This window comes from Centruroides sculpturatus, unplaced genomic scaffold (genome assembly GCF_000671375.1).
Source record: "Centruroides sculpturatus isolate CEXI.00-Female unplaced genomic scaffold, Cexi_2.0 scaffold743, whole genome shotgun sequence".
Lineage (NCBI taxonomy): Eukaryota > Metazoa > Arthropoda > Arachnida > Scorpiones > Buthidae > Centruroides > Centruroides sculpturatus.
The window spans coordinates 115,051-130,623 of NW_019384970.1; the positions used below are offsets into that span (position 1 = coordinate 115,051).

At 29.4% G+C, this 15,573-nt stretch overlaps 3 protein-coding genes across 4 annotated transcripts in view; all 3 read left to right on the top strand.

Annotated features, from left to right (window-relative positions):
- Positions 1–3,640, top strand: part of LOC111632573 (probable serine/threonine-protein kinase DDB_G0283337) — a 12,831-nt gene extending 9,191 nt beyond the window's left edge. Inside the window, exons 3-4 of one of the 2 annotated variants that reach the window (XM_023377047.1) lie at positions 87–244; positions 2,852–3,637. In XM_023377047.1, the coding sequence (XP_023232815.1) occupies positions 131–244; positions 2,852–3,565 (828 nt within the window). In that variant the 5' untranslated portion in view covers positions 87–130 and the 3' untranslated portion in view covers positions 3,566–3,637. Of the gene's footprint in view, positions 1–86; positions 245–504; positions 627–2,851 lie in introns of those variants that run through there. The other variant, XM_023377048.1, reaches the window with a different exon arrangement.
- Positions 3,641–5,530: 1,890 nt separating this feature from the next.
- On the top strand, positions 5,531–6,516 carry LOC111632576 (putative uncharacterized protein DDB_G0277255). The gene is made up of 3 exons (XM_023377054.1): positions 5,531–5,647; positions 5,727–6,425; positions 6,496–6,516. Exons 1-3 carry the CDS (start codon positions 5,618–5,620, stop codon positions 6,514–6,516), a joined length of 750 nt encoding a protein of 249 aa, XP_023232822.1. The 5' UTR covers positions 5,531–5,617.
- A 714-nt stretch (positions 6,517–7,230) lies between these two features.
- LOC111632577 (probable cyclin-dependent serine/threonine-protein kinase DDB_G0292550) lies at positions 7,231–10,082 on the top strand. Its single transcript, XM_023377055.1, has 3 exons — positions 7,231–7,254; positions 7,333–8,034; positions 9,756–10,082. The coding sequence occupies exons 1-3, from the start codon at positions 7,246–7,248 to the stop codon at positions 10,080–10,082; spliced, it is 1,038 nt and encodes a 345-aa protein (XP_023232823.1). The 5' UTR covers positions 7,231–7,245.
- The last annotated feature ends 5,491 nt before the right edge of the window (positions 10,083–15,573 follow it).

The window sequence follows — 15,573 nt, forward strand, 5'->3', positions numbered from 1 at the left end:
TTAAGGACACTCACGACAGATGAGAGAGAGAGAGAGAGAGAGAGACTGATATTTTATTTTTACTGTTAATAATGTATTTAATTATTTATTTATATAGCTTTTAAACGTATATTATAGTAATGGATATAATATGGACAATAGATGGTCAAGATATCCAATATGTTATGTTGCTATTGATCTTCCTTCGTCAATGATTGATTATAACATTGAACCTGATAAATCCAGTTTATTATTTCTCTCTTTGGTAAGTCTTTTTTATGTTTGATTATATTTACTTACTATATAGCTAAATAAAAAGTTATAAAGAAATCGAATATTTGTTATTTGTATTAAATATAATCCTAATGTTTCTTTTGCCAGATTAATATCCACTTTTTTGTGTGTGTTTTGAAATTTATTTTATTGGCTTATTTTTAATTCTATATTTGTTTATTTTTACTTTTAAATGTTAGGTCTGATTGATACACATANTTATATAGCTTTTAAACGTATATTATAGTAATGGATATAATATGGACAATAGATGGTCAAGATATCCAATATGTTATGTTGCTATTGATCTTCCTTCATCAATGATTGATTATAACATTGAACCTGATAAATCCAGTTTATTATTTCTCTGTTTGGTAAGTCTTTTTTATGTTTGATTAGATTTACTTACTATTTAGCTAAATAAAAAGATAAAAAGTTATAAAGAAATCAAATATTTGTTATTTGTATTAAATATAATCCTAGTGTTTCTTTTGCCAGATTAATATCCACTTTTTTGTGTGTGTTTTGAAATTTATTTTATTGGCTTATTTTTAATTCTATATTTGTTTATTTTTACTTTTAAATGTTAGGTCTGATTGATACACACAAAAATTTTCTCAATATGATTTTATATAGATTTTAAGAATTTAAAATTTCGGTCTTCTGCTGTAAAACTAGTGAAGTTATTGCTATACTTCATTAGTTGTACCTTATTTATTTAATAATAATATCTAACTTACTATGAAATACAATAAATAATACATATGAGAAATATAACACACATACACATATACTGTATTACTGATAACAGTGTTTCAAATGAAAATTAGGATAAATATGTAATATATAAAATTAAAATTGTAAGAGATTATGTGTAGATTTACTAAAGAAATCAAAATAGAATGTAATTTAAAATAAAATAAAAACTGTGTTATTATATAATAATATGAGAAGAGAAGAGAATGAAGGACAAAGAGTATTAATTGTCAGTTTTCTAAAAACATGATGAGTTAAGTTTGTGGTAAAATTGTTTCTGCTTTAATCTGCATAATGTTCAGAAAGTTTGATAAGAATCTTCAGAATAATGTTTGTGGGTTATCTAGAGAGTCTTTGTAGTGCTTTCCTGAGAATAAATAATTTGTTGTTAAACTAGGGCTGATCTCTTCAACTAATCCAGTATTTCTAGAATGAGAAGTTTAATATAGTTAGAACTATAAGACATGAATTATTTTAATAATTTCAGAATATATGGCAGAATCAGTATTAATATAAAGGAGGAATACTTTAATATAGTCAACTCATCTTAAAACAAACACTGATAAAAGCAAATTCTCGCATTAAAGTGAATTTTGCCATTGCCCTGGCAAAACACCATTGTCACAATGTTAATTTTCCTGCAATAAATCAAACAAAAATTTTACCAAAATTCACTAAATTGAACTGTAAACTCCCATGCAAACACATACCTTCACAAACCCCAAGAAATAACCCTATTTCTAATAATGGTTACTTTTACATTTTTCAACATTAACCATGTCAAAAAAGGTGAAAAATGTAACTGTAATAAATGTTCCATTTTGAGTAGAATAGATTAGTAAGCAAAGACAGGTTCAACCTCCAATTATAGAGCAATTCAAACATCTAGTTTTAGCAGACTATTCAGCTGTACTTAGAAAATAAGGTTTAAGGACACTCACCTGTTTAAATGGATATGTCTCAGACAAACACGTGTAAGTCTGCATATAGAGGAGTACATACAGTAATGCCAAATTTGGCTACTTTGCACCAGATTTGATTCCTTTTTTACTCTTTTGGCACCCAAAAAATATTTTCTACTTTTTCAAACAATCTTCAAGAGAAAAAATTCATGGATTTCTGTTAGCTTTTTTTTGTTTTGTTTTATACTCCATGCCTAAATGGTGAATACCGCATCCTCCTCATTTTGTTCGATTTGAAAATCATTTAGAACATTAATTTGTTTTTGTAAATAAATTTTATTTTATTTAACTGTTTTTAGTAAATTAATTTGAAATATTATAATTTATAGATTTTGATTGCCTATTAAGTATTAATTTCCTAAATTATACAATGTTGACCTTGACCCTGAAAATTGTTAATATGAATTTAATAGTTTAATAAAGTAAACTAACTACTGTACCCATAGCGATTTGTATTAACATGAGTAGACTGTATTAGCCTGGCGTGGAACTTGAATCCACTTTGGGTCAATTTTTTATTCCAAAATATTCTTAATTAAATTTAACATGAAATAGCAATTTAACTACCTATATCTAGTCCAAATTGCTTAATATCTGATTAGTTAATCTCATAACAGCTTGATAAGAATCTGGCTTTAACATTTGATTAGTAATATTTATTGCACTGTTAAGATTACAGCTTTATAATGAGGTTATTAAATACTCAAAATCTGAATAATTAAATAAAATATTGTTCTTTATAAACAATAGTATGTTGTAAGCTTTTAAATTCAATGATAAAAATTTTTAAAGTAATGATAAAAGTAAGTTTTTATAAATGAAATAATTCCATTTATAATTTATATTGGTAATGTTATAAATTAATTACTTTTTTTAAATAGGAATCTGTTTTGGAGTTATTGAAATCAATTTTGCAAAGTTTATATGGTGATATTCATAATAATGATCAGAATAATTCAACAAAATATGTAGGAAAAACTAAAGAGACTAATTTTGAAAATTACAAATGTGATATGATCTCAGACATAGATAATGAAACTATTGAAAGAGCTGAAATTTCTCCTGAAAAAAATAAAATTGATGACAGTAATGAAGGTTTACTAAATAATAATAAATCAAAAAGTAATCATTTACAGTTGAATGAAAGAAATAATAATAAAAATAATATCAGTGATGAAGCTGCATCAGATGCAATAATTATAAACGAAGAAAACTATCAAAATCCAAGTTCAAGAAAAGACTGTTTAATACAATCTTCAGAAAATAATAACAATATACCTAAATGCAAAGAAAAATCCTCTGATGCTACTATTGAAGATCTTGTCACTGTATGGTTAAATGATGATGACGACTTTGATGAAATCAGTAAAGAAATTGAATTAGAATTTCCATCAGAAAATGCTGATGACAATGAAATTTTACAATTGTCAAATAACAAAGATAATTCAAATTGCAAAAATATTACTAATAAAGATGATAATGCTTGCAATAAAACAATGGAAAATATAGAACAAGCAGAAAAGAATGAAAGGATTAATTGGTCTCTTGGTAATATTAGAAATGAACAAGGAAATTTTATTGAGGTAATATCATAAATTAATAATTGTACTATTTTTTTATTTTATTGTGTAATATTTTAAGATTTTATTCCACAAAGATAACGTATATATTTAAATTTCCAATATGCTAGTTTGGAAATGCTAATTTGCAAATTAGTATTAGCAGACTACAAATATATAATTGTAATAACAATAACAATTTTTGCTTAGATAAACTGATTAAAAAATTAAGAATGGACATTTTCATTTTTTATTTGTTTAAAATATAAGATAAATTATTATCTATATATATATAAATGGACGTGTGTGTCCCTATATTTCACTTTTCAGCCAAAACTACACATCACACATGAATGTTGTTTGTATGTGGTAATAGCCCCAAGTCTCCATTCGTGCACTATGGTGGTTGCGTCTCGATAGCTATAAGGGTGCGGGAGATACGGGCTTGAAAGTGGTTGAAAGTGTACGATTTTCTATTTCAATTTTAAAAATTTTCGAATTTGAATTGGTTCGATTATAGAACGATTGTAAACGTTCCAGAAAATTGATTAAATTGAAAATAGTTTGTTTGACTGGACGTAAAAATTCTCTAATTAGTCTGGAAACGGGGGCCTAATTCTTGCATTCTGTGAAAACGGGTAAGATTGGCTATAATGTAATTATCTTAATCTTCACTATCGTTACTTTTTAAAAACCCAGCGAAGCGGGTCCTTGCAGCTAGANATTGCCCTGGCAAAACACCATTGTCACAATGTTAATTTTCCTGCAATAAATCAAACAAAAATTTTACCAAAATTCACTAAATTGAACTGTAAACTCCCATGCAAACACATACCTTCACAAACCCCAAGAAATAACCCTATTTCTAATAATGGTTACTTTTACATTTTTCAACATTAACCATGTCAAAAAAGGTGAAAAATGTAACTGTAATAAATGTTCCATTTTGAGTAGAATAGATTAGTAAGCAAAGACAGGTTCAACCTCCAATTATAGAGCAATTCAAACATCTAGTTTTAGCAGACTATTCAGCTGTACTTAGAAAATAAGGTTTAAGGACACTCACCTGTTTAAATGGATATGTCTCAGACAAACACGTGTAAGTCTGCATATAGAGGAGTACATACAGTAATGCCAAATTTGGCTACTTTGCACCAGATTTGATTCCTTTTTTACTCTTTTGGCACCCAAAAAATATTTTCTACTTTTTCAAACAATCTTCAAGAGAAAAAATTCATGGATTTCTGTTAGCTTTTTTTTGTTTTGTTTTATACTCCATGCCTAAATGGTGAATACCGCATCCTCCTCATTTTGTTCGATTTGAAAATCATTTAGAACATTAATTTGTTTTTGTAAATAAATTTTATTTTATTTAACTGTTTTTAGTAAATTAATTTGAAATATTATAATTTATAGATTTTGATTGCCTATTAAGTATTAATTTCCTAAATTATACAATGTTGACCTTGACCCTGAAAATTGTTAATATGAATTTAATAGTTTAATAAAGTAAACTAACTACTGTACCCATAGCGATTTGTATTAACATGAGTAGACTGTATTAGCCTGGCGTGGAACTTGAATCCACTTTGGGTCAATTTTTTATTCCAAAATATTCTTAATTAAATTTAACATGAAATAGCAATTTAACTACCTATATCTAGTCCAAATTGCTTAATATCTGATTAGTTAATCTCATAACAGCTTGATAAGAATCTGGCTTTAATATTTGATTAGTAATATTTATTGCACTGTTAAGATTACAGCTTTATAATGAGGTTATTAAATACTCAAAATCTAATGTAATAAAGTTAAAAAAAAGTTGTTTTTTTTTTGGAGATACAAACATAACGCAACAAACATGAAATAGCAATTTAACTACCTATATCTAGTCCAAATTGCTTAATATCTGATTAGTTAATCTCATAACAGCTTGATAAGAATCTGGCTTTAACATTTGATTAGTAATATTTATTGCACTGTTAAGATTACAGCTTTATAATGAGGTTATTAAATACTCAAAATCTGAATAATTAAATAAAATATTGTTCTTTATAAACAATAGTATGTTGTAAGCTTTTAAATTCAATGATAAAAATTTTTAAAGTAATGATAAAAGTACGTTTTTATAAATGGAATAATTCCATTTATAATTTATATTGGTAATGTTATAAATTAATTACTTTTTTTTTAATAGGAATCTGTTTTGGAGTTATTGAAATCAATTTTGCAAAGTTTATATGGTGATATTCATAATAATGATCAGAATAATTCAACAAAATATGTAGGAAAAACTAAAGAGACTAATTTTGAAAATTACGAATGTGATATGATCTCAGACATAGACAATGAAACTATTGAAAGAGCTGAAATTTCTCCTGAAAAAAATAAAATTGATGACAGTAATGAAAGTTTACTAAATAATAATAAATCAAAAAATAATCATTTACAGTTGAATGAAAGAAATAATAATAAAAATAATATCAGTGATGAAACTGCATCAGATGCAATAATTATAAACGAAGAAAACTATCAAAATCCAAGTTCAAGAAAAGACTGTTTAATACAATCTTCAGAAAATAATAACAATATACCTAAATGCAAAGAAAAATCCTCTGATGGTAATATTGAAGATTGTGTCACTGCATGGTTAAATGATGATGACGACTTTGATGAAATCACTAAAGAAATTGAATTTGAATTTCCATCAGATGCTGATAACAATGAAATTTTACAATTGTCAAATAACAAAGATAATTCAAATTGCAAAAATATTACTAATAAAGATGATAATGCTTGCAAGAAAACAATGGAAAATATAGAACAAGCAGAAAAGAATGAAAGGATTAATTGGTCTCTTGGTAATATTAGAAATGAACAAGGAAATTTTATTGAGGTAATATTATAAATTAATAATTGTACTATTTTTTTATTTTATTGTGTAATATTTTAAGATTTTATTCCAGAAAGATAACGTATATATTTAAATTTCCAATATGCTAGTTTGGAAATGCTAATTTGCAAATTAGTATTAGCAGACTACAAATATATAATTGTAATAACAATAACAATTTTTGCTTAGATAAACTGATTAAAAAATTAAGAATGGACATTTTCATTTTTTATTTGTTTAAAATATAAGATAAATTATTATCTATATATATATAAATGGACGTGTGTGTCCCTATATTTCACTTTTCAGCCAAAACTACACATCACACATGAATGTTGTTTGTATGTGGTAATAGCCCCAAGTCTCCATTCGTGCACTATGGTGGTTGCGTCTCGATAGCTATAAGGGTGCGGGAGATACGGGCTTGAAAGTGGTTGAAAGTGTACGATTTTCTATTTCAATTTTAAAAATTTTCGAATTTGAATTGGTTCGATTATAGAACGATTGTAAACGTTCCAGAAAATTGATTAAATTGAAAATAGTTTGTTTGACTGGACGTAAAAATTCTCTAATTAGTCTGGAAACGGGGGCCTAATTCTTGCATTCTGTGAAAACGGGTAAGATTGGCTATAATGTAATTATCTTAATCTTCACTATCGTTACTTTTTAAAAACCCAGCGAAGCGGGTCCTTGCAGCTAGATTCTAGATTACTTAGAAAAACAGTCTTTTATATATANTCTGAATAATTAAATAAAATATTGTTCTTTATAAACAATAGTATGTTGTAAGCTTTTAAATTCAATGATAAAAATTTTTAAAGTAATGATAAAAGTAAGTTTTTATAAATGAAATAATTCCATTTATAATTTATATTGGTAATGTTATAAATTAATTACTTTTTTTAAATAGGAATCTGTTTTGGAGTTATTGAAATCAATTTTGCAAAGTTTATATGGTGATATTCATAATAATGATCAGAATAATTCAACAAAATATGTAGGAAGAACTAAAGAGACTAATTTTGAAAATTACAAATGTGATATGATCTCAGACATAGATAATGAAACTATTGAAAGAGCTGAAATTTCTCCTGAAAAAAATAAAATTGATGACAGTAATGAAGGTTTACTAAATAATAATAAATCAAAAAGTAATCATTTACAGTTGAATGAAAGAAATAATAATAAAAATAATATCAGTGATGAAGCTGCATCAGATGCAATAATTATAAACGAAGAAAACTATCAAAATCCAAGTTCAAGAAAAGACTGTTTAATACAATCTTCAGAAAATAATAACAATATACCTAAATGCAAAGAAAAATCCTCTGATGCTACTATTGAAGATCTTGTCACTGTATGGTTAAATGATGATGACGACTTTGATGAAATCAGTAAAGAAATTGAATTAGAATTTCCATCAGAAAATGCTGATGACAATGAAATTTTACAATTGTCAAATAACAAAGATAATTCAAATTGCAAAAATATTACTAATAAAGATGATAATGCTTGCAAGAAAACAATGGAAAATATAGAACAAGCAGAAAAGAATGAAAGGATTAATTGGTCTCTTGGTAATATTAGAAATGAACAAGGAAATTTTATTGAGGTAATATCATAAATTAATAATTGTACTATTTTTTTATTTTATTGTGTAATATTTTAAGATTTTATTCCACAAAGATAACGTATATATTTAAATTTCCAATATGCTAGTTTGGAAATGCTAATTTGCAAATTAGTATTAGCAGACTACAAATATATAATTGTAATAACAATAACAATTTTTGCTTAGATAAACTGATTAAAAAATTAAGAATGGACATTTTCATTTTTTATTTGTTTAAAATATAAGATAAATTATTATCTATATATATATAAATGGACGTGTGTGTCCCTATATTTCACTTTTCAGCCAAAACTACACATCACACATGAATGTTGTTTGTATGTGGTAGTAGCCCCAAGTCTCCATTCGTGCACTATGGTGGTTGCGTCTCGATAGCTATAAGGGTGCGGGAGATACGGGCTTGAAAGTGGTTGAAAGTGTACGATTTTCTATTTCAATTTTAAAAATTTTCGAATTTGAATTGGTTCGATTATAGAACGATTGTAAACGTTCCAGAAAATTGATTAAATTGAAAATAGTTTGTTTGACTGGACGTAAAAATTCTCTAATTAGTCTGGAAATGGGGACCTAATTCTTGCATTCTGTGAAAACGGGTAAGATTGGCTATAATGAAATTATCTTAACCTTCACTATCGTTACTTTTTGCCCACAAATAAAAACCCAGCGAAGCCGGTTCTTGCAGCTAGATTCTAGATTACTTAGAAAAGCAGTCATTTATATATTAAAAAAAAAAACTATATTACATACAAATGTACGAACAAATAAAAACCCAGCAAAGGTCCTTGCAGCTAGTTTTTAGAATAAATGTTAATGTGTTTTTATTGATTGATTCTAATTTTGATTTTCTACCATAAAGAAAAGACAGAAATTGTTATTTTTTCATTGTTTTCTGTCAGTTTATTCAAGTAAATTATTTCTCATTTATTGTTACTGTAGTTATGTATATATAATATTTATGTATATATAGAGTACACTTCTGATTAACTGAGATTCTGTAAAATGTGAAAAAGTAATATAGTACAACTTGCTTCATGGATCTTGATCAAGTATTTTATAAAGCTTTAGAAGTTTTAAAAAGAATTTGCTCTGGTAACTTCTAATGACAATATGAATTTTATCAAAATATTAAAGAAATTTTAATTGTAATCATTGATTTATATTTGCTTTAATCAATACATTTGTATATAAAATTTAAAATGTTTTATTACATAATTTGAAAGTTATTAAGCTCAACAAATAATTTTAGTTTAAAAATAGTATACTGTACATATTATTGCATGCAAATCCAGCTTATTTAGTTATTAGCAAGTATTCTGTGTTATCAGAATCTTTGATTATCTGAGGTACTCTTAATCTGTAGTAGAGAGGTTGCAGCTGACATTTTCATTGCGAAAACGTGAACGTCGGACGTTCAGTGCCTCCCTCCTGTAAGCCTAGATGTTTGACAATGGCATTTGAAACGTCAGTGGAATCATGCTCGACGTTCCAAATGCCATTGTCAAACTTCTAGGCTTACAGGAAGGTGGTGTTGAACATCCGACATTAATGTTTTTGCGATGAAAACATCGGCTGCAACCTCTCTATTATTTTGGATAATTGAATTCTGCTGTATATATGTTTCTTAAAATTTATCCATATTATATACATAACATTTATAATATTTTCATATTATCTTATTATCAAATTGTTTAGAATTANAGCCTGTAAAATTATTTATTCCATCAACAAAGAAAAGAACTTTAGAAGATTCTTCAAAAAATTCCACTAAATCAAAATCTCCTGTTAAAAAACAAAAGAGCATTAAAAACACTTTGGACCAACTTTCTGTCTCTGATATGTTTATTAGTCAATCAAATGAAAAATTTGTTACTCCATATACTTTATTTTGTAGAGATAAGAAACATGAAGGTCAACATCACTTCCTACTTTCCTATCCAAACTTGCCACACGACGTCATGAAATCCCTAAGTGTGTGGTGCAAAGGACTCCTATTGCACAGGAGCTTGACATTCTGTTGTTTTTCCTGAAGAGTGCTTTGTGATTAAATTTCATACTGAATGTTGAAATAAGCAGACTAAGTTTATTTTGCCAGTAATATGTTTTTATTGCCACTTTAATAAAAATATTGCCAAGTGGTTTTGGTGGTATGCAGCATTACTCCTGTAGTTTACATAACTATTGTTATATTATTAATTTCAGACAAAATCTATTTAGTATGTATTAATATATCAAGATTAATCAAATGTAGAATTGATGTTGAGAAGTTATTTGTTATTGCTGAGAAATAAATATTTTCTCAACATCAATGTATTTATTTAAATATGTAAATTCTATGTCTAATAATAACTATCAATCATTTTCAAAACCAAATTTGAAGAAATGATATTGAAAATGATTTATTCATTTTGTCGAGGCAAAATGCCTGTGAGACAACTTGGTTGATGTAAAGTTTTAATAATTGATATAATGATTGAATAATTTATTTATTTATTAGTCAATACAAAATGCAATTGATTAATGCCCTTCAAAAATAGTATATTATTTCTAAAAATGTACATTTAACAAACTTATAGGAAAAAATAAACATAAATAGTATAAATAAGATACAGTGTACTCTCAATTATTCATGAACAGAATATTCATGCAGCAGCTTTTTTTTTTTTTATGCAAAATTGCACAAACAAAAATGGTGCTAACTACACAAAATTTTCTTTTGTTTAAACAAAACAATGCCATTTAGTGGAAAAATGAACTAAAGTTTGTAGAAGTTTAGGATCAATGTCTTCATATATCCCGTTAGGGTCATGCGATCCAGTTCTGTACAAGACTGTGGCATTTAAAGCCTTAATCAGAAGAGTCTTTACACATTCTTCTAACATCCATGCTCGTGATACTGAGCTAGTGTCTATAGAGTGGGTAGCTGCAGAACATGGTTATCGCAAAGTTATACATAGGATGATAGAATGTTATCACCAAATGTATTCGACAGCACACAGGTGGTGGTCCAACCAATTGATAACCAACCAGAAGACATGAAACGGATTCCCATCATCTATAACCCATATTTAAGATCAAACTATTGAAAGAGCTGAAATTTCTCCTGAAAAAAATAAAATTGATGACAGTAATGAAGGTTTACTAAATAATAATAAATCAAAAAGTAATCATTTACAGTTGAATGAAAGAAATAATAATAAAAATAATATCAGTGATGAAGCTGCATCAGATGCAATAATTATAAACGAAGAAAACTATCAAAATCCAAGTTCAAGAAAAGACTGTTTAATACAATCTTCAGAAAATAATAACAATATACCTAAATGCAAAGAAAAATCCTCTGATGCTACTATTGAAGATCTTGTCACTGTATGGTTAAATGATGATGACGACTTTGATGAAATCAGTAAAGAAATTGAATTAGAATTTCCATCAGAAAATGCTGATGACAATGAAATTTTACAATTGTCAAATAACAAAGATAATTCAAATTGCAAAAATATTACTAATAAAGATGATAATGCTTGCAAGAAAACAATGGAAAATATAGAACAAGCAGAAAAGAATGAAAGGATTAATTGGTCTCTTGGTAATATTAGAAATGAACANGGTGTCCTACTATTTTTAACATCTTACATAATAGGAAGAACCCTCCTAGAAGATCTGGAGTCTATAGTGTCCCTTTAAGAGATAATAGATTCAATAGGGACTTTATATATATAGGCTCTACTAAACGGTCCGTGGGCATCAGAGTGCAGGAACATCAGGCTGATATTCATCACGGGAGAACCTCCACGGCCCTCTCTACTTACGTAACAGACCCAGACACAGTAGCCAACTTTACTCGGGCCAAGCTCCTCCTCGCTGCACCTCCCAATAAACATCTCAAATGGTTAGAGGCTATGCACATCTTTAAATCCTTCATCACAACCACGTGCATAAATTTTAAAGAGGAAATGCTTTTGTCAATGGCCTGGCAAGAGTTGATTTACAGCACGCTCTAGCCGCTCGTTGTCTCCGGGCAGGCTAACCCGTTGCGCATGTGCGACGTAAATTGTTTGTAAATCATTTCAAACTCAAGATCGAACTCTTAGTTAAACGGCATCCATTAATCAAATTTTTTCATCTAAAAACTGTTAGAACTTGATGCAGAGCCCAGAAGGGGTTTGAAAATGTTTGTTTCTCTCAATATTTTTCAATGTTACCACACCATAAATTCGTTCTGTGTGCATAAATTTTTTTTCCTAGAAGTTTCTCTTGTTTAGCAGTGATGATTACAACCCATTAACAAAAATAGAGTAATGTAAATCAGCATGACAATGAATTGGCTCACTGAAAAATATTCAGCCTACTTGGCAATCTGAAACTGTATCATAAAGTATCATAAAGTGCTCAGCAAATAAATAAACAGAAACAAAACACCTTTTTTGTTGCCGAGAAATACATATAATTGAAAAAACAATTGGCTCACAGTAGGGATTTGAAGGTAAAAATCACTGAGGACAGGGCCCAGTTTTATTTCCTTCTAAGAAATATGTATTGGATTATCTCTGTTTTTTATTTTCTTTGCCTATTCCCCCATCCTTAATCCAGATAATCAGGAGTATACTAAACATACAAATAAAATAAGACAAAGTATAGAATATAAAAAAGGTTATGACACAACAAAGTGATATACAAGCATAGCAAGTAAAATACATTGTAAAAATAAAAGTAAAAATTGCAATGGGAAAGTATGTCACAGTTTTTTAAATTAGAATTTAAAATGAGTAAAATTATAAAATAAAAGTTAACAACAAAAATGGTGCAGTAAAAAAACAAATATCTTGATAAACTAAGTTGAAAATTTGATACAAATAGGCAGGAAGTATTTCAAGTAATTCNAAGTTATACATAGGATGATAGAATGTTATCACCAAATGTATTCGGACAGCACACAGGTGGTGGTCCAACCAATTGATAACCAACCAGAAGACATGGAATGGATCTCCATCACCTATAACCCATACTTAAGATCTATATACACCAAGGTTGCCAGGAAGTGCCAGATGCATCTTACAAAAAACCTTTTGTAAGATGTATCTGGCACACATTACTTTCACCTGGGAAAAAGAAAAGGAAAATGAAATTGCGTTCTTGGACCTAAAAATTAATAAATCCCGAAATAGCACTACATACTCTGTATTCCACAAATTCAGTGTTGTACCTCCTCTAATCTCGGCTACGGCATATCAACCGCAACATTACGTCAATGCGGCAATTTCACCTTTAATAAGAAGGGCCTTCCTCTTATCATCCAACCAGGCGGCTATTGACACCGAACTTAATATTATCTACCAAGCAATAAATGAGGCGGGTTACAGCAAAGCCAAATTTAATTACATCTTAAATAAGGTAAAAAATCACTCTTTCCTGCCACCATACTACACCGTCCGAAGGAGTCCACAATAGTCCTGCCTGCGATACCATTTTCTGGCCGTGTCACCCTCCGTATTTGTCGTATTTTTAGGCGACATGATTTGTTTCTGCCGATCTCTTCGCGGCCGAATCTTAGAAGGTTGCTGTCCAACGACAGGGATCCTTTAACCACCATCGAAAAATCGGGGGTTTATTCAGTCCCATTAGAGAATGATTTAGGCGGACGCACCCATTATATTGGTGCAACAACCAGAATGTTAGCTAACCGTATTTTAGAGCATCAATATTCCATCAGGGAAGGCAGGAATGACACAGAACTCGCCAGAATGGTGCTACAACACAAGCATACCCCTCTGTGGAATGATGTGATCATACTAAAACATTGCAACAACAAAAATCTTATATATATCTGGGAAGCCCTCATCACCAACGTATTAAAGCCCTGCAACACCCCCACACTGGATTTGCCCCCTTTGTGGATCAGCCTGTACAGTTATATAAAACATCGCAACTAAATCCACAATATAGAGGCATCTAATGCATGCGCAGTATAAACGCACGTGTTTTTATTTAAATATCTTTTTTTATATTCTACCGTTGCTAGTATTCCAAAATGTTAAATAAGATTGGAATGTTTTAAAAATTTTGTATTCAAAAAAGGTTCTTATATCTTCTAATGACTTGAAGAAGACGAAAGTGTGTATTGTCGAAAGCGCTCGTCAATTTAGTCAGATACATCTTGCTTTCAGGAGGTGTCCTACTATTTTTAACATCTTACATAATAGGAAGGACCCTCCTAGAAGATCTGGAGTCTATAGTGTCCCTTTAAGAGATAATAGATTCAATAGGGACTTGATATATATAGGCTCTACTAAACGGTCCATGGGCATTAGAATGCAGGAACATCAGGCTGATATTCATCACGGGAGAACCTCCACGGCCCTCTCTACTTACGTAACAGACCCAGACACAGTAGTTGACTTTACTCAGGCCAAGCTCCTCCTCGCTGCACTTCCCAATAAACATCTCAAATGGTTAGATGCTATGCACATCTTTAAATCCTCCATCACAACCACATGCATAAATTTTAAAGAGGAAATGCTTTTGTCAATGGCCTAGCAAGAGTTGATTTACAGCATGCTCTAGCCACTCGTTGTCTCTGGGCAGGCTAACCCGTTGCGCATGCGCGATGTAAATTGTTTGTAAATCATTTCAAACTCAAAATTGAACTCTTAGTTAAATGGCATTCATTAATCGAATTTTCATCTAAAAACTGTTAGAACCTGATGCAGAGCCCAGAAGCGGTTCGAAAATGTTTGTTTCTTTCGATATTTTTCAATGTTACCACACCATAAATTGGTTCTGTGTGCATAAATTTTTTTCCCTAGAAGTTTCTCTTGTTTAGCAGTGATGATTACAACCCATTAACAAAAATAGAATAATGTAAATCAGCATGACAATGAATTGGCTCACTGAAAAATATTCAACCTACTTGGCAATCTGAAACTGTACCATAAAATATCATAAAGTGCTCAGCAAATAAATAAACAGAAACAAAACACCTTTTTTGTTGCCGAGAAATACATATAATTGAAAAAACAATTGGCTCACAGTAGGGATTTGAAGGTAAAAATCACTGATGACAGGGCCCAGTTTTATTTCCTTCTAAGAAATATGTGTTGGATTATCTCTGTTTTTTATTTTCTTTGCATATTCCCCCATTCTTAATCCAGATAATCAGGAATATACTAAACATACAAATAAAATAAGACAAAGTATAGAATATAAAAAAGGTTATGACACAAAAAGTGATATACAAGCATAGCAAGTAAAATACAAGGTCTGTTCAAAAAGTATCGGACCTTATTTTTTTCCGCGTAAACCAATGATGCGAGAGAGGCCTCCTTCGGTGGAGTTGTGGAGGGGACAGTCATGCACAGCCCTGAATTTTTTCCCGCCTGCAGAAAGCGTCAGTCGTTGGCAATCGGCGTATGAGTGAGGTCATGTAGTGCGCTCTCGTCGGATTTCACTAAGCTGGAAAATGACTGAACAACGTGAGCAGCGATATTACATCAAATTTTGCCAAAAACCTTGGCGATACCC